The sequence below is a fragment of the Paramisgurnus dabryanus genome, chromosome 4 (assembly GCF_030506205.2).
Source record: "Paramisgurnus dabryanus chromosome 4, PD_genome_1.1, whole genome shotgun sequence".
NCBI lineage: Eukaryota > Metazoa > Chordata > Actinopteri > Cypriniformes > Cobitidae > Paramisgurnus > Paramisgurnus dabryanus.
Window position 1 is genome coordinate 14,784,713 of NC_133340.1, and position 17,568 is coordinate 14,802,280.

General features: G+C 37.1%; 2 protein-coding genes across 4 annotated transcripts; one reads left to right on the forward strand and one right to left on the reverse strand.

Annotated features, from left to right (window-relative positions):
• Positions 1-4: 4 nt before the first annotated feature.
• On the reverse strand, positions 5-7,965 carry zfp91 (ZFP91 zinc finger protein, atypical E3 ubiquitin ligase). 3 transcript variants are annotated; one of them, XM_065265255.2, is made up of 12 exons: positions 7,244-7,965; positions 6,907-6,941; positions 6,729-6,827; positions 6,585-6,621; positions 5,008-5,118; positions 4,030-4,116; positions 3,745-3,915; positions 3,561-3,611; positions 3,197-3,275; positions 2,992-3,106; positions 2,186-2,285; positions 5-1,537 (listed from the first exon to the last, which is right to left on the reverse strand). In XM_065265255.2, exons 1-12 carry the CDS (start codon positions 7,621-7,623, stop codon positions 583-585), a joined length of 2,220 nt encoding a protein of 739 aa, XP_065121327.1. In that variant the 5' UTR covers positions 7,624-7,965; the 3' UTR covers positions 5-582. The 3 variants fall into 3 exon arrangements, with proteins under 3 accessions (XP_065121327.1, XP_065121326.1, XP_065121325.1); XM_065265254.2 differs by having other exon boundaries at positions 4,030-4,113; positions 6,729-6,830; XM_065265253.2 differs by having other exon boundaries at positions 6,729-6,830.
• Positions 7,966-10,917: 2,952 nt separating this feature from the next.
• LOC135746617 (GTPase IMAP family member 9-like) lies at positions 10,918-12,643 on the forward strand. The gene is made up of 4 exons (XM_065265256.2): positions 10,918-11,044; positions 11,170-11,260; positions 11,520-11,556; positions 11,667-12,643. Exons 2-4 carry the CDS (start codon positions 11,171-11,173, stop codon positions 12,512-12,514), a joined length of 975 nt encoding a protein of 324 aa, XP_065121328.1. The 5' UTR covers positions 10,918-11,044; position 11,170; the 3' UTR covers positions 12,515-12,643.
• Positions 12,644-17,568: the final 4,925 nt, after the last annotated feature.

Sequence of the window (17,568 nt, forward strand, 5' to 3'; positions counted from 1 at the left end):
GCTTATTGCTTAATGGTAATTTCTGCTGTAATCATTAAAACCATATGATTACACAAAAGTAACAGACACTAAAATAAGACAGGGATGGATGGACGAATTGGGGGGCATTCAGAACAGAACAGAACACATTATTGTGTTAAAACGCCTACAAAGTGCATTTGCAACGAAGAGTTAATGCTCCTATAAATGTGTCTCATGTTCGATTCTACAGTACACACTTTGAGATATAGCACAGCGGCCATAGATGTGCATCTGGTCTACATAAAAAAGCATGGACAGAACACACAGACAAATCCTGTGCGAACAGCCCCTATACACACACATACACACACACACACACACAAAAATATGTGTTTTTTTTGGAGGGAACTATAACTGTTTATATACAAAATAAACAATGACAACAACTCAAACACATCCCCTCCCTGATACAGACATATCTCTAAAAATCTACCAAAGTTAATGTGATTACATACAATATATTTATTACTGTATATTTAACTTCAGGGCGTGTATCATTCAGAAGAGTGACAGACAGCGGTCACGTCGTATTCCTCCAAGTTACACCACCGACTTCATTCGTTATATCATTACGCGCTGTATCTGCCCATCTATATTGTCCGTCATGTTTTGTGCCTCCCCTTCCCCACCTGCCTCCCAAGCCCCACCCCCATTTCCATTCTCACTGATTCCATCTCCTTGCCACATGACTTGTCTCGCCTCCGGAAGGCCGGCGGAAGACTGAGGAGAAGCGGTGGGAGGATTAGTGCCAAATCCCATACCGCTCCTGCAGTCGGAGGAAGTCTCAGGCTGGGTTTGGGAGTGGAGGGAGGTATTAACAGCAAGATTAGAGGGTCTGCTGATGGCCTGGGTCTGTTGCGGTTGGGTGGTCTGAAGAGGGAGCTGCTGAGAAACAGAAAATAGAGGAAGCTGTTGGGGAAGAGCTCTGAAGGTCATGTGGACGATCTGAGGCTGGGTGTTGTAGGACTGCTGGACCAAAGTAGCCTGCTGGGTGATGGGGGTGGAGGGCTGAAGCTGCTGAATTTGATGCTGTTGCTGGGAGACAGGTGCGGTGACAAACTGCAGCGGCATTTGAAGAGATTGGGCCGAGGTCTGCTGAGAGGGAGCGGCGTTCTCCTCTGTCGACGACAAACCCAGGGTCACGGGTACTTGCATGGTGTGAAGTGTGGTATCCTGATCCAAAACCATCACGGGGCCCTGCTGACCTGCTTGCACTACAGAGCTGCCCTGGGTCTCAGGGACTGCCTGCTCTACCTGCGCAGAGCCCGTGGAGGTTTCTAGCAGTGTGGTGACTCCTCCAGGAGTGGTGATGAGGGATCCAGCATTGGCTGCCAGGGCCTCTGCGATGAGCACCTCCGGGTGGCTTTTGGCTTTGTGAGCCACCACACTGTCCTTTTTCTCAAACTTCTTGCCGCAGATGCTGCAGGAGAACTGGTACGTCGCATCTGCGTCGTGCTTCTTCATGTGCCAGTTAAGGGAGGCCTTCTGACGGCAAGTAAAACCGCAGATTTCACACCTATAATGGGAAAATTAAAACCAATGGAAGAAAGGTAATGCTGGGAAAACCTGTTTGGAAACAGTCAGTATCTGTTTGGTGTGGCTAAATCCAGAAATACTGCACACTTTATTTTTAAAACAAGACAAAAAATAATAATTTGAGCTTTTTATACTCCGGTTATGTATGTAAACATTTGATTTACGTCAAAGCCTGGAAAAATGTGGATCTGATCAATGGCTGCACTGTGTGGTCAATTTTTTTGTACAACCACTAAACTGTTTAACTTAAAGGGATAGTTCACCCAAAAAAAAAAAATTTAAATTAAAATTATATATATATGTCCCCTTTAATGTCTTCCCAGGTAAATAGGATATTCACACATATACGTAACGTAATGTTTACACATATATTTAAATTCTGAATTTCACATATTCAAATCTCAAGACATTTGCTCGTGGATAGTAAAATACATTTGTAACATGCTTCAAGTTCACAGATACATGTGCATGTATTTGTTAATCATTTTGAGTCTAATTTCATCCCATAGGCTAACCTCAGGGTTTATTTTCACCGGGTTTATTTTTATTTTGCAATAATGACGTGCCGCTGTATGTAGTTCCCTGTACAGTAAAAATAAATGTGGTGTATGTAAATGACTGAACTTACTGCAGTGGCTTCTCTCCAGTGTGTATCATTCGATGCACAGCCAGATTGTGAGAGCTCTTGAAAGCGCGAGCACAGAACTCACAGATGTAGTCTCTTTGATCTGCAACACAAGATGTATGTTAAAACAGGCACACAATTACTTTATTGTAACTTGCCAACTACCATGAAAATACTATGAATGATAAAATATTACAGGGTTTACCTAAAATCACTTACTTACAGTCATGTTGTTCTAAACCTGTATTAATATTTTATTTTTGAAAAATGATGGAAGCACAGAGTTAATGGTACCCATCGACTCCCATAGTCAAGTAGGAAAACAAAATAACATCAACTGTGTGCTTTCCATCATTAATAAAAATATCTTTTTCTGTGTTAAATAAAGAAATAAAATAAAGAAACTCATTAGGTTTAGAACAACATGAAGGTGAGTAAATGATGACAGAATTTTCATTCATTCTACTATTCCTTTAAGATTACACTTAATAACTAATCATGGAAAATTTTGATGACATTCCATTTATGTCTATGTCATACGTACATACATATTTTTGTAACTAATCACAAGAAATCCAGTATGTAATAAATCTGTTAGCCTATCAGTGCAGACAACACATCATAGTAAGCGTGTTTTAAGTATGATTCCCAAATACATAGTAAGTTTTACTTCTGTTATGAAGGTTTCATATGTATATGTACACAAAATAAGTACATGTATAATTTTATTTGGTGAAATATATAACTGCAATTTCATAATCAAGGGAATTCAAATTTTTGTCATAATTGTGTAAACATGTTTGTCTTACCCGTGTGGTGTTTGGCATGGCGCAGTAGTTGTTTCTGCAGCCGGAAGAGTCTCCCACACGAGGGGTGAGGGCAGACGTACTTCTTCTTCATCAGATGTTGATATTTGATGTGATGCTGCATGAGGGAAAGACATGAATAAGGCTTAACATTTTATTTTTTGTTTCAGGTGTCTGATAGTAGGGAGCAACACACTTGCATTTGTACCTGTAAGTAGCGTGGGTGCGCCAGCACTGTGCCACATCCCTCCATTTCACAACGAACGTACTGGACTGGAGGCTTTTTCCTGTACAGAAGAACAAGATATTGAGTAATTTACAGCAAGTTTTCATTTTTCAGAACAAAGTCTGTCAACATCATGTGTCACATTCTGCACCTATCACACTTTAAAAGGTACACAATTTAACATTCGCATGCACCTACAGGACAATGTATTATGTAGCCCAGGAGATGCACTGCATTTTGTCACAATGCGAATGCGTCAAACGTCTGTGTACACATACGAGTCAAATCATAAAAAATGTTTAGACGCTTGGTGTTGTAAGTATTTTTTAGCATTTAATGTGGTTACCTTCTCTTTGGAAGACGTGGACTTTTGTCATCTTTCCTTCTCCGCCCTCTCCTGAGGAATTAAAGATGGTGTACTTGTTAAAATGTATCTGTGTACCAATCAGGGTTAAGCGAGGTAATGAATGTATTTCCTAATGAGTGATTGTATGTCAGCATAAAATATGTAAACAACTTCATAAACGTACTTCCTGGGTGGCTCAGAAACGTCCCCAAGTTCAGCACCAGTCTTCTCATCTGTGCTCTCTCCTCCTTCAGTTTTGATCTCTGTATCTTGCTCTTCTTCTTCTTCAGTCTCCTTTATGACGGTCTTCTCTTTCCTCTCCTGTCTAGTATGGGGTTTACGCTTTACTAGATCCCTGCAAAGTACAATAAAAGAGGACGAGATGGAGAGGAGAATGTGCATAAAAAAAAGGCTAAATCATGACACCCAGAAACATAAATGACAGTCAACACACATGCAACTTTCATACTTTGGATCAAAGCTCTGATCAGTCAGGTCATCTCTAAAAGGGACATCTTCATCGCTGCTGACGACCGCTTCTTCCTCTTCCTCGCTACTAGACAGATAAACAAGAGCACCAAGCCATGATAAGTGAGCTCTCAGTTGGCCTGCCTTCATTGTCTTAATGCAGGGGTGGGCATTCCTGGTCATGGAGGGCCACTGTCCTGAAAAGTTTAGCTCCAACCCCAATCGAACACACCTGAATTTCATTTCCAAGTAATCCTGCAGCCTTTGATTAGGATTTTCAAGTGTGTTTAATTAGAGTTGGAGCTAAACTTTGCAGGACAGTGGACCTCCAGGACCAGGAATGCCCACCTCTGTCTTAATGCATATGAATAAATATCATGTGAAAATAATTTTTTTATGACAATTATCACAATTTTTATGACTTTAAAGCTCGTCCTTGACTGTTATGAGGAGTTTTAATGATTAGTTAATAGAAAGCAGTAGCACTTACAAATAGCAAAATTTCAACAAGTATTTTTATTTGAACAGATCTTTTGCGGATCGCATTAATATCCATGACATTTCTAAACATGGAAAACTCTGAATCCTGATCCTGAAGGCCGCCAAAACACTTTTTTGGGGCATTATCTAACACACTTGGTTCAACTCAGCTATGAGCGCTTGTTTCATGACCCAACCTAGTATTTTCACATGCAAAACATCATTGAGATTTGGAAGCCTCCAGGATCAAATATAAAAAAATATTAAATAATAAAATAACTCGCTACTAAAACTTTATTTTTGACTGATACCTGTATTCAATCTATAATCTCTCCTTCATGAATGTAACATGAAGTTATATCTTGATCCATATTGTCTCCAAAAGTTTCTGATGTAAACATTTACATTTATTCATTTAGCCAATGCTGTTCATCCAAAGCGACTTACAAACGAGGGAGAATTAAACACGTTTACAACATGTAAAATGTTTGTACATTACCTCTGTGAGTGAGGCAAATAATTTTGATCTTTTGGGTCATCTTCATATGGAGGATCTTCATCTTCTATAAGGTCATCATCATCCCCGCTTTCATCTTCCTTTTTCTCCACACTGAAACATGGCAGTAACAGATATGTTACACCAACACCCAAAACTAGCTCTTTTCTGTGTTGAAATGCAAAGTTTAGATGAAGCATACTGAAGGGCTCATCTCTGGTTATAAACAGTGAAAAGCTTTTTGTATATATTAGCTGGGACATTTAAAAAAAAAAAAATTATTTATTGCAAAAATCTGTTGGGTTAAGATGCATATCAATATTTTTACTTTCTCTTTCCAGACAAGTAAAACACATTTTTTGTACAGACACAAAACTACAACTTGAAGCATACTGAAGGGCTCATCTCTGGTTATAAACAGTGAAAAGCTTTTTGTATATATTAGCTGGGACATTTAAAAAAAAAAAAATTATTTATTGCAAAAATCTGTTGGGTTAAGATGCATATCAATATTTTTACTTTCTCTTTCCAGACAAGTAAAACACATTTTTTGTACAGACACAAAACTACAACTTGAAGCATACTGAAGGGCTCATCTCTGGTTATAAACAGTGAAAAGCTTTTTGTATATATTAGCTGGGACATTTAAAAAAAAAAAAATTATTTATTGCAAAAATCTGTTGGGTTAAGATGCATATCAATATTTTTACTTTCTCTTTCCAGACAAGTAAAACACATTTTTTGTACAGACACAAAACTACAACTTTGATTTCATAAGTCTTTTCATAAAGAATGCTTCTTAAACAAAAACTTAAAGGAAAACACCACTGTTTTTCAATATTTTACTATGTTCTTACCTTAACTTAGACAAATTAATATACACCTATCTTTATTCAATGTGTGCACTTAATCTTTGTACAGCACGTCGTGAGTGTGTTAGCATTTAGGCTAGCCCCATTCATTCCTTAGGATCCAAACAGGGATGAATTTAGAAGCCACCAAACACTTCCATGTTTTCCTTATTTAAAGACTGTTACTTGAGTAGTTACACGAGTAAGTATGGTGGCACAAAATAAAACATGATTTTTTAAGTAGATAAAAATTTGAACTATATTGTGTGGCGGAAGAGCACTTAGTTTTTAGCACTTCGACCTAGTGTGCAGCACTTTGCCCGAGGTCAAAGGGCTGCACACTAAGTGCTCTTCTGCCATACAATATAGTTCTCATTTTTTATCTGCTTAAAAAACTGCCACGTTTAATTTGTGCCACCATACTTACTCGTGTAACTCGTGTCTTTAAATAGGGATGGAAGTGTTTGGTGAATTCTAAATTCATCCCTGTTTGGATCCTAAGGAATGAATGGGGCTAGGCTAAATGCTAACACATTCACGATGCGCTGTATGAAGATTAAGTGTATGCATTGAAAAAAGATAGGCATGTATTAATTCGTCTAAGTTGAGGTAACAACATAGTAAAATATTGAAAAACGGTGGTGTTTCCCTTTAGGAATGAAAACAACAAAGATGCAGTATGAGCACAGTCCAAATAATCAATAAATATTATTGTTAATATGTTATTACCTTGTTTCTGATTTCTCAGTCGGTGTAATGCCCTCCACTAAAAACAACAAAAATGACATTTGCATTTATTATAGTTATTTTTTGTATTTTCAGTAAGCAATTTTAACTAACTTATTTAATTTAAGTAGAAGACTATCATTATACCACAATCACTGTCTGTTCCTGGTTCAACTTTGAACACTGGTTTTGGCGACCCCCGACAGGTGCGCGCACCTGATCGCACCTGCGCACGTCTACCTCGGGCTGCTGCAATTCAACGAGCATTATCAGATCACATCCTCTTTCTCACAAACACAATAAAATAATATATTCTTAAAATTACCTCGAATGACAAGCCCATCCTTGGTTTCTTCACACCTGTCATAAAATACAAAATACAGTTTATCTCATCTTGCAGTGTCCAAGAGCATGAGTGCGCGTTCCCGTCGCGGGGCAGGTGATTTTACCACCCCACTGCTCCCTCATAAACTTCATTCACTAGTGTAGGAGTGCAAACGTAAACACTGCAGTCTGACATTTCGGTTAGCATTACCTCTAAACGTGTAATAGCACATCAATGCCCTGAAATGTCATTATGTCATTGACACGAATCTTCAGAACCGAGGCCTTTCAGTTTTGCTTTGCTATGAAATTAATGTATTTTATGGAGTTGCACGTACTCAACTGGCTGATCGATGTCAGCGTCCGATGAACCCGCAGCCGCGCTTCTACTGCGCCGCGGGCAGATCGCTTTCCTCCGGCGGTTGGCCGCTGCATCGCGAATCACTTCAGTCTGGTCCTCCGCTAGATCGCTCTGCCTCCACGAAGGCAGCGCTCGCGTTGACCTGTCCCGTAAAACGCGTCCGGATCCTGCCGCGCTCGTCGTAGCTCCGTTTGTTTCGGGCGAAGTCACTTCGATCTTCAAGCATCCATCTCCTCGTCCTCTCACCGCCCTGCGCGGGGTGGATGCCGTACTCTGCTCCGCGGATTTTTCCACGGCCGTCTCACTCTCCCCCTCCACATCCTCTTTCTCTTTGTTGTTGGAGGCTTGCGGCTCCATCACCGCAAAAGTTGTTGTCTCTTAGTCTGTTGGACGAGTTTGTAATTCTCAACAAATTAATAGACAGCTTGAAATAAACGGGAGGTACAAAATATGAAAAATGTTTGGTGGCTAACGGCCCTGGTCCGATTGTCAAACATGTTTATATGGACGCTTTTGCAATTCCATGCAAAAATTCAAGTCGTTTAAATTGAAAACTTAGTCAATCAATTCTGTAATAACTGTGCAAATTCATTTTAAAGACCCAGACCCTATTTTAGGTTCTTAAAGCTATAGTAAAACACGCTGTTAGCAGAGCCAACTGAGATGGCTGATTATCGCTCTTTGTTGCGTCTCCTTTAAGTCAAGAGAAAGCTGAAGATGAGCTCAGCAGCGACACACAGCGCTGCGGCTGTACTTGTGCCAAATTTCACTGATCTATAAAAACTCTGCTGTGAGAAACAACGAGCAAAACGTCTTACCAGATGTGCTTGATGTTTGAGAAACAGAAACCATAGCGCGCTGCTCTTATTTTTGTGTCGCCACCATTCAACGTGGAGAAAAGTCTTGGAGCACATTCAATATTAATATTAATAATCAAATTTTCCAAGAAAGTATCTATTAAACTGACAGCAAATTTGTAATATTTTTTTCTGAATGGATATAATGCTCTTAGGTTTACAAAACACTAAACCTAAAGGGGCGGTTTCCCGGACCAGGATTAGCTTAATCCAGGGCTAGGCCTTAGTTCAATTAGGAAATATAACTAGTTTTAACAAACATGCCTTACTAAAAACATTACCTGAGTGCATTTTGAGGTAAAACAAAGGGCACTGATGTATTTTAAGATATGTAAGTGCAAGTTGTTTTCATTTTGGAGAGCTCTTAAAAGTGTTTAAGTCTAGCACTAGTCTAATCCCTGTCCGGGAAATTAAAATACTCAAAAAGTATATAAATGTCAGAGCAAAACCTTTATTTCCATGTCCGTTAGATGGCAGCATATACCAAGTGTACCCCATTATAATAGGTTTATTCGACTTCATGCGGCGCCGAAAGAACCGACAGCCAGATGACGTCAAAGTTCCGCGAGAGCGATATAAAAGCAAACTCGTATGATTTCGCGAATTGCTCTCGCGGTACTTTGACGTCATCCGGTTGTCTATTCTTGCGGCGCCGGATGAATTTGAACAAGCCTATTAAAAAGGCTTCGAAGTGTGTGACGCTTAGAAATTTATAAAAACAAGAAGATGAAAGTTACAAGAAATTAACACCACCTAAAGTGTTTTATATGTAGAATATATTTTTTTTACTTTTGATAAAATTGAATTTATTTAAAAAAAACAGAAAGTGAATCTTCACAATATTAGATGAAGAAAAGCTTTATTTTTTTACATAACATTTATAGTAAACAGAAGTTACATTCACATGGGTCAACAAAAAACGTCTGTAACAATTGTGCCTACATCTTAAAAAAAATGTTAAACCGACTAACACCACACTGATATGGTATATAAACATCCTGTTAAGTTTTGAGGCATTGAGGCGAACAAAATCAAGGGCCACTTTTAATTTTCTTTACCTTAGCACATTTACCAAACAATTTAATGTAACATATTTTTGACAATATTTGCACCATTATTAAAAATAGAATAGGTTTATTAAAAAAAGAACAAGTGTGATGAGGTTATAAATAAAGTATTTGTTTTGCTTTGTGTTTAACTCTTTTACGTTTTGCACGTTGTTTGATCAATTACATGTTGAATCTCATTAAAAATGTGTTGTTGAATTTTATTCAGTCTGACTCTAATCTACTATCAGCTTTGGTGTGTTTTGGTAAATCATTCTTTAGAGCTGTTTGTCGTTTTTAAGCAATAGTTTACCAAAATATGGCCATCAGATATGCTGTATATGAAAGTGAGGAAATTTTGAAAGAATTTTCATATTTTGGTAAAATATTTCTCTCTCTAAAGTCTTTTAATACATCTGCTTTGGGTTATTTTCAAAGGTATAGTGACATTTTTTTTACTAACTAATGCAGCATTATAACCAATGTAATAAAAAACATGCTCAACCAATTTATTCAATTGTCATTTTGCTTCAATGTAGTGAGTTTAAGTAACTTATTTGCTATGAAACAAAATCTGATCATTATTTTGTTTGTATTTGTAATAGCATAACAGTTCATGGTTTGCTATATTTTTCATTCTGTTTTATAAACAATAGATGTACACCAAGGGGCGGTTTCCAAGACAGGGTTTACACCCGGACTAGGCCTTAATTTATATTAGCACATTTATTACAAACAAATATTACTAATGTACACCACTGACATATCTGTCTGTAAAAAACAGGCTAAGCTCTCAAAATCAAATGAGCATCAAAGTTTGATTTCAGTCATTCATTTTACTATGATTTTAATCTTTGGCATGACCTTACTCAGTTAATAATATAAAAATATCAAGATTATATTTTCACATAATGTTCTTTAAAGTAGAATGATTTTATGTAGAAAACAGTCAATCAAAAAAAATAAATAAATAAATAAAGACTTTAGCTGTGTTTTCATAAGCTGGGTCATATATCTTAAGATATGTCAGTGCGAGCATTTTGCAGTGAACACAGCTCAAACATGTATTTTAGTCTAGCTTAAGCCCTGCCCAAGAAACTGCCCCTAATTAATAAAAACCACAATTTCTGGTCTTTTATACTAAAAGGTCAAATGAAGCAAATTATTTTGTTAAATTATTTTTTTTTTTGAAAGCATAGAAATGTATCATTTTTGACATGTTACTTTTTAGCTGCTTAATAGAGGCCCACACTAGGTTTCCTGGACTAGGATTTATTAGGATTAAGATTTTTTTTTTTTTACAAACAAATCTTACAAAAACAATATTGGTGTGCATCTTAAGACAAAACAATGAAACAAATATGTTAAAATTTGCAGCTCAAACATGCTGTAACTAGGATAAACCTTGTCCAAGAAACCGCCCCTAGGGATTTCCATTGGATTTACAAATTTCCATTGGATGTTAAGCATGTCTCCTGAAGATAGTAGTACTGTAAACAATCAAATTAAAACAAGTGATGCGTCTATACTCTGGGGACCAAATGAAATTGAAACTAAACAGCAACCAAGCTGTTCAGAAAGCAGCAGGGTATTATCTCTCTAGGACAATAATGAAAGCTTACCTGTCTTACCTGTCTTTCAATTATGTTTAATGTAAATTTTTTGTCTTCCTGTTCCTGGTTACCTCCTCCCTCGGGAGTTAAGCTTCCACTCTTTGTTTATTCTGGGCCAGATTTTCTTGTGTGTTTGTTCGCTTTGGGCTTTGTTTTTCACACACTTCCACAGTGCCTGTAGGTTTAATTTTTGTTTATAAATTATTGTTTTTTTTGCACTGGGATTGCCTGCTTAAATATATAAATGCACGGTATCAAAAAGGTAATGCTTAAATAATCTATTGGGGTAATGACATAAGGTGTCATTTTTGTTATCTAAACATAACCTTGTCGCGTTTCTATTCATATTGTCTATTCATCTTTAGATTTTTTTCTTCACTTTCTCAGTATGGAGAGCTCTTTGACATTTACAGGAAAAATAAAAACACTTGTACTACTTGGCATATTACTCATTGCCTTTATAGGATATAAAATGCAGGTATGTATTAAGAAATTCAACTTACTGACAGAATAAAACAAATATTGTCTGTATTTTTTGTTTTTAACAGTGGCACATGTTTTGAACATCTGTTTTGCGTCATATTATTATTTATAATTACTTTGTATATTGTCCTGTCATCCTAAACTGATTATTTTTTAAATACATGCATATTGTTTAAATATGCAATTATGTACTTAATCTTATTATTGTGTCAATATTATGATGTAATGAAATGTGTAATACATTGTACTTCCAGGAAAGCGTGCAACAAAATGATGATTTGGATGATTTAGGTAAAGCATATTTTTATACAACAAATAATAAATACTTTTATAAGGAAATTGGCATTACAAATAACAAAAGAAGGTACAGTATATAGCACTCACTAATGTCATTCTTACAGATAATCTAGGTGAAGAGCTCCGGATTATTTTGGTGGGAGAAACAGGGGTGGGGAAAAGCGCAACGGGCAACACCATCCTAGGAAAAAAAGTTTTCAAATCCGAGATATCATCCTCATCTGTGACTGGACAATGTGACAAGGTTTATGAAATAGTTCATGGAAGAAAAGTAACAGTTATTGATACTCCAGGTCTGTTTCACACTAACTTAACTACAAATGAAGTTGTCAACAGAATCGAGCAGTGCACTTTATTCTCTGCTCCTGGACCACATGTCTTTTTAATTGTAATCAAATTAGGCCGATTTTTAGATCAAGATCTCGAAGCCAATAGAATTATTCTAAACATTTTGGGTAAATCAGTCTCATCATCACACACCATAACGCTCTTTACTCATGGAGATCTACTGAAGGAAAAAAACATTCACACTTTTGTGCGTGACAATCCAAGACTGGTCGATGTAATAAAAACTTGCAGTGGAAGATTTCACGTGTTTAACAATACAGATAAGAATCCACATCAGGTCACTCGGTTACTGGACAAGATTGATAATTTGGTGACTGGAAACGGTGGGCAGCATTACACCAATAAGATGCTTGAGAGTGTGGAGAGAGCAATTGAGGAAGAAAAACAACATATCATAAAAGAGACAGAAGAACTGAGAATGAATGAGATAAAAGCTCTGGGGGATAAATTTCAAGGTCAAGCTTTTGAAAAAGAAAAAAGAAAGGTGATCAGAAAATATGAAGAAGAGGCAAGATGGCAAGCAGAGAAAAACACCATTCGTGTTCCAAGTGGTGGGTTCCCGTTTGTGAATGAAATAAAAAACTTTTTTTTTAAACTTGAATGAGAAATTAAAACCAATCATTTAAATGACATTGAATGCTGAAACTAGCTACACAACCTAAGCTATAAGCATAAATCTTCAAACCATAAATCTATTAGTTTTTAGGTAATGTTGTTGCATTAATTTATTACTATTTAAAGGAACAGTATGTAGGATTGTGGCCAAAACTGGTATTGCATTCACAAAACTTGTGGCTAAAACTGGTACTGCAATCACACAACTGGTGGCCAATACACAAAATGACAACATAAACATCAGTTGAGGGCTGCAACTCCACTTTTTAAACGACAATATCCTGGCCAGACCACTTTTGTGAGCGATATAAGTATTTGAAATAAAAAAAAATTCTAAATGTCTAGTGACATATCACGGTCATTTTATGATTAATTGATATAAATTTCTTACATACTGTTCCTTTAAGTTTCTGTCTCTTCAGAAAGATACATTTGTCTATAATGTTTCTAATGATCACCTATGGAAAAAACATCTGCTAAAATATAATTCAGATAGGGGTAAACAAAAACAAAGCACACATTTATATCGTTAAGAACCAAAATATCTTTTGAATAAGTAAGTAGGTGTTGTAAATATATACATGTTTGTATCCTTATATTTTCAAATTTCCAACTTGTCTTGTACTTTTTCTTTGTAACATTGAATCTTTAAGAATAAACCCTGATTAATTGACTATATACTTAGTGTTCAGTGTGTAGCAGTGCAGTGAGATTTTGTTTTTTTTATGTGTACATGACAGGTGGATAACTGATATTACTGCAATACACAATTGTTATTGTGCTAGCACTTGTTTACTTGGATTTAAACAAGCTTTGGCAAATGACAGGTGTTTACATTGTGTGGTGAACATATGAAATCAATTAGGGGACACTGAAACGCCTGTCCCATTCTTCCTGTACTCAGCCGGATTATTTATAGAATAAATGAGCTGGATGGAGCTGCTAGCTATCATGAAATAAAAGCTATGAATACCTTACACACTAGTTTGGACATTTCATTTAACTTCCAGATGCACTTGCCCTAAACATTTTGTACCATAAAACCAAAAGATGTCATTAAAACATAGCCTATGGTCAGAAATAATGAACTTTTTTATATAAGGATAATAGTTGCCAACTGTAATTTATTTGCAGGGGCAGGACATTTTCTAAAGTTATCTTAATACACATGGGTTGTGATGTCAGACACTAAAATTTGCTAATTAGGTCAACCAATCAGAATATGACATAGGCTGCTATCATGTTATCAATGTTAACAAAAAGCCATCTTTAAAGAGAAGATGCTGCATCTGACAAGGCATTTATATTGTTAAATGGCAAAAGCAGAAAGTTTTTTTTTTTCTTTTTACCATGCCCACAGGGGCATATGGACCGAGAAAAAACATTTAATTGTAAATGTATTCTGGTATAATTACAGCAAATTAATTTGAATTAATGTGAGAATTCAATTTTCTGATCCCTAAAGTAAGTAATATAGAGGTGCATTTAAAACCACTTACTTACCAATGCTTCATGTCAGGTTTTTCTAATTGTAATGTTTATACAAAACCAATTTTCTTAAATTAATCACCAATTAAAGCAATATTAAACCCACCTAAAGGATTATTAGGAACACCATACTAATACTGTGTTTGAGCCCCTTTCGCCTTCAGAACTGCCTCAATTCTACGTGGCATTGATTCAACAAGGTGCTGAAAGCATTCTTTAGAAATGTTGGCCCATATTGATAGGATAGCATCTTGCAGTTGATGGAGATTTGTGGGATGCACATCCAGACCACGAAGCTCCCGTTCCACCCAAGCGTGCCGCACAAGCCCTGAAAAGTGAAGCCAAAACTTCTCGATCGCCCCCCAGTGACTGGTCCCAGTATAGGTCATAAACCCCGCCTCCCCATGTTATTCAATGGGACTTGAGACCAACTAAAAAAATTAATTACACTTCAATTATCTTTTTTCTGAACCTAGTTTCTGTCATTTATTGTAGTTTTTATCACACTGATGCAAATTCAAATGTTTGTTTTTAAAATAAGTTTGTGTTTAGTTAGTTATTTAATGATATAAAAACGGTGGTGTCACGTCATGATTGACAGCTGTGATATCGTGTGATATGCGCATTCTGCGAGAGCGAGGGCGGGGTTTTGATTTCGCGGGTTCAATTCCTGCTCACTACTGCGCATGACTGGTCCCGAAATCGCTAATGCGCAGACTCAAGACCCAAGATGTCAGCGCCATATCGGGACTCTGGCAGCTTCACTTTTCACCAATGGAAGGGGGCGAACAGGCGTCGTCCATCTTTTTTTACAGTCTATGGTTCCACCACATCCCAAAGATGCTCTATTGGGTTGAGATCTGTGACTGTGGGGGCCATTTAAGTACAGTGAACTCATTGTCATGTTCAAGAAAATGATCTTGAAATGATTCGACCTTTGTACAACCCCAAAACAGAAAAAGTTGGGACACTGTAAAAATTGTGAGTAAAAAAGGAATGGAATAATTTACAAATCTCATAAACTTATATTTTATTCACAATAGAATATAGATAACATATCAAATGTTGAAATTGAGACATTTTGAAATGTCATGCCAAATATTGGCTCATTTTGGATTTCATGAGAGCTACACATTCCAAAAAAAGATGGGACAGGTAGCAATAAGAGGCCAGAAGAGTTAAATGTACATATAAGGAACAGCTGGAAGAGGACCAATGTTTAGGAATAGGAATGTTGTACTATTCTTGTCTAATACAGACTTCTAGTTACTCAACTGTCTTAGGTCTTCTTTGTGGCATCTTCCTCTTTATGATGCACCAAATGTTTTCTATGGGTGAAAGATCTGGACTGCAGGCTGGCCATTTCAGTACTCAGATCCTTCTTCTACGCAGTCTTGATGTTGTAATTGATGCAGTATGTGGTCTGGCATTGTCATGTTGGAAAATGCAAGGTCTTCCCTGAAAGAGACGTCGTCTGAATGGAATCAAATGTGTCTAGAACTTGGATAAACCTTTCGGCATTGATGGTGCCTTTCCAGATGTGTAAGCTGACCATGCCACATGCACTCATGCAACCCCAAACCATCAGAGATGCAGGCTTCTGAAAAGAGCGCTAATAACAACTTGGGTTGTCATTGTCCTCTTTAGTCCGGATGAAATGGCGTCCTAGTTTTCCAAAAAGAACTTCAAATTTGGATTCGTTGGACCACAGAACAGTTTTTCACTTTGCCACAGTCCATTTTAAATGATCCTTGCCCAGGGAAAACACCTGTGCTTCTGGATCATATTTAGATATGGCTTCTTTTTTGACCAATAGAGTTTTAGTTGGCAACAGCGAATGACACGGTGGATTGTGTTCACTGACAATGTTTTCTGGAAGTATTCCAGAGCCCATGTTATGATTTCCATTACAGTAGCATTCCTGTATGTGATGCAGTGCCGTCTGAGAGCCCGAAGATCACGGGCATCAAGTATGGTTTGTCGGTCTTGACCTTTACGCACAGAGATTTTTCCAGATTCTCTAAACCTTTGAATGATATTATGCACTGCAGATGATGATAACTTCAAACTCTTTGCAATTTTTCTCTTGAGAAACTCAGAAAACGATTTTTCACCTCAGCATTGGGGGAATTGGTGATTCTCTGCCCATCTTGACTTCTGAGAAACACTGCCACTCTGAGAGGCTCTTTTATATACAATCATGTTGCCAAATTACCTAATAAGTTGCAAATTAGTCCTTAAGCTTTTCCTTATGTGTACATTAAAATTTTCTGGCCTCTTATTGCTACCTGTCCCAACTTTTTTTGGAATGTGTAGCTCTCATGAAATGCAAAATGAGCCAATATTTGGCATGACATTTCAAAATATCTTACTTTCAACATTTGATTTGTTATCTATATTCTACTGTGAATAAAATATAAGTTTGTGAGATTTGTAAATTATTCCATTACTTTTTTACTCACAATTACTACAGTGTCCCAACTTTTTCTGTTTTGGGGTTGTAACATCTGAATGTCTCAACAGATATCGAGATTCATCAGACCAGGCAACATTTTTCAAGTCTTCAACTGTCCAATTTTGGTAAGCTTGTGCAAATTCTAGCCCCTTTACAAAGCCTCTTTGTAGTGGAGATGAGTGGTACCCGGTGGGGTCTTCTGCTGTTGTAGCCCATCCGCCTCAAGGTTATGCGTGTTGTGGCTTCACAAATGCTTTGCTGCATACCTCGGTTGTAACAAGTAGTTATTTCAGTCAAAGTTGCTCTTTTATCAGCTTGAATCAGTCGGCCCATTCTCCTCTGACCTCTAGCATCAACAAGGCATTTTCACCCACAGGACAGCCACATACTGGATGTTTTTCCCTTTTCACACCACTCTTTGTAAACCCTAACTGAGCAGATTGTGAAATACTCAGACTGGCCCGTCTGGCACCAACAACCATACAATGCTCAAAATTGCTTAAATCACATTTCTTTCCCATTCTGACATTCAGTTTGGAGTTCAGGAGATTGTCTCGACCAGGGTCGGGCTTCCCAAAAGAAACATTTAAACAATTTTAAACAAATAATTGTTTAATGACTAAATTTTATAATATTTAGTCATTAAACAATAATGAAAAATATTATAAAAAAACATTAGTGCACATCAGCTGAAGATCATTAGCCTAAACAAGCTTCTGCTACAAATTCGAGTCATTCTATAGGTGACATTTCAGCACTTGACAAAGGGATAGGGACTCGTAAGAAGCACTTAAAACCCAGCTGCGAGCGATAGTTTAACGTGCATCTTTGGGAAACGCACGTAAATGAACAATGAATGTTCGTTAAGTAGCTCGTAGAAAGCGCTCTTAAGAGCTAAGTTCAATCGTTATCGGGAAACCCGGCCCAGGACCACACCTCTTAAAGCATTGAAGCAAACTGCCATGTGATTGGTTGATTAGATAGTTGCATTAATGAGAAATTGAGCAGATGTTTATAATAATCCTTTAGGTGAATGTAGTTTCAATTTGTAAGTCCTGGGGCCAGTTGTTCAAAAAATTGATCCAGATTTGAAAATCCCA

Bases quoted from the DNA above. Each gene is read 5' to 3' on its own strand.
- LOC135746617 (XM_065265256.2), top strand. From the start codon at position 11,171: ATGGAGAGCTCTTTGACATTTACAGGAAAAATAAAAACACTTGTACTA. The intron at 11,261-11,519 runs GTATGTATTAAG...TTGTACTTCCAG, and splicing joins TTATAGGATATAAAATGCAG to GAAAGCGTGCAACAAAATGA. The intron at 11,557-11,666 runs GTAAAGCATATT...TCATTCTTACAG, and splicing joins TGATGATTTGGATGATTTAG to ATAATCTAGGTGAAGAGCTC.
- zfp91 (XM_065265253.2), bottom strand. From the start codon at position 7,623: ATGGAGCCGCAAGCCTCCAACAACAAAGAGAAAGAGGATGTGGAGGGG. The intron at 5,119-6,584 runs GTAATAACATAT...GCCATGTTTCAG, and splicing joins ACTGAGAAATCAGAAACAAG to TGTGGAGAAAAAGGAAGATG. The intron at 3,916-4,029 runs GTATGAAAGTTG...TGTACTTTGCAG, and splicing joins GATCAGAGCTTTGATCCAAA to GGATCTAGTAAAGCGTAAAC.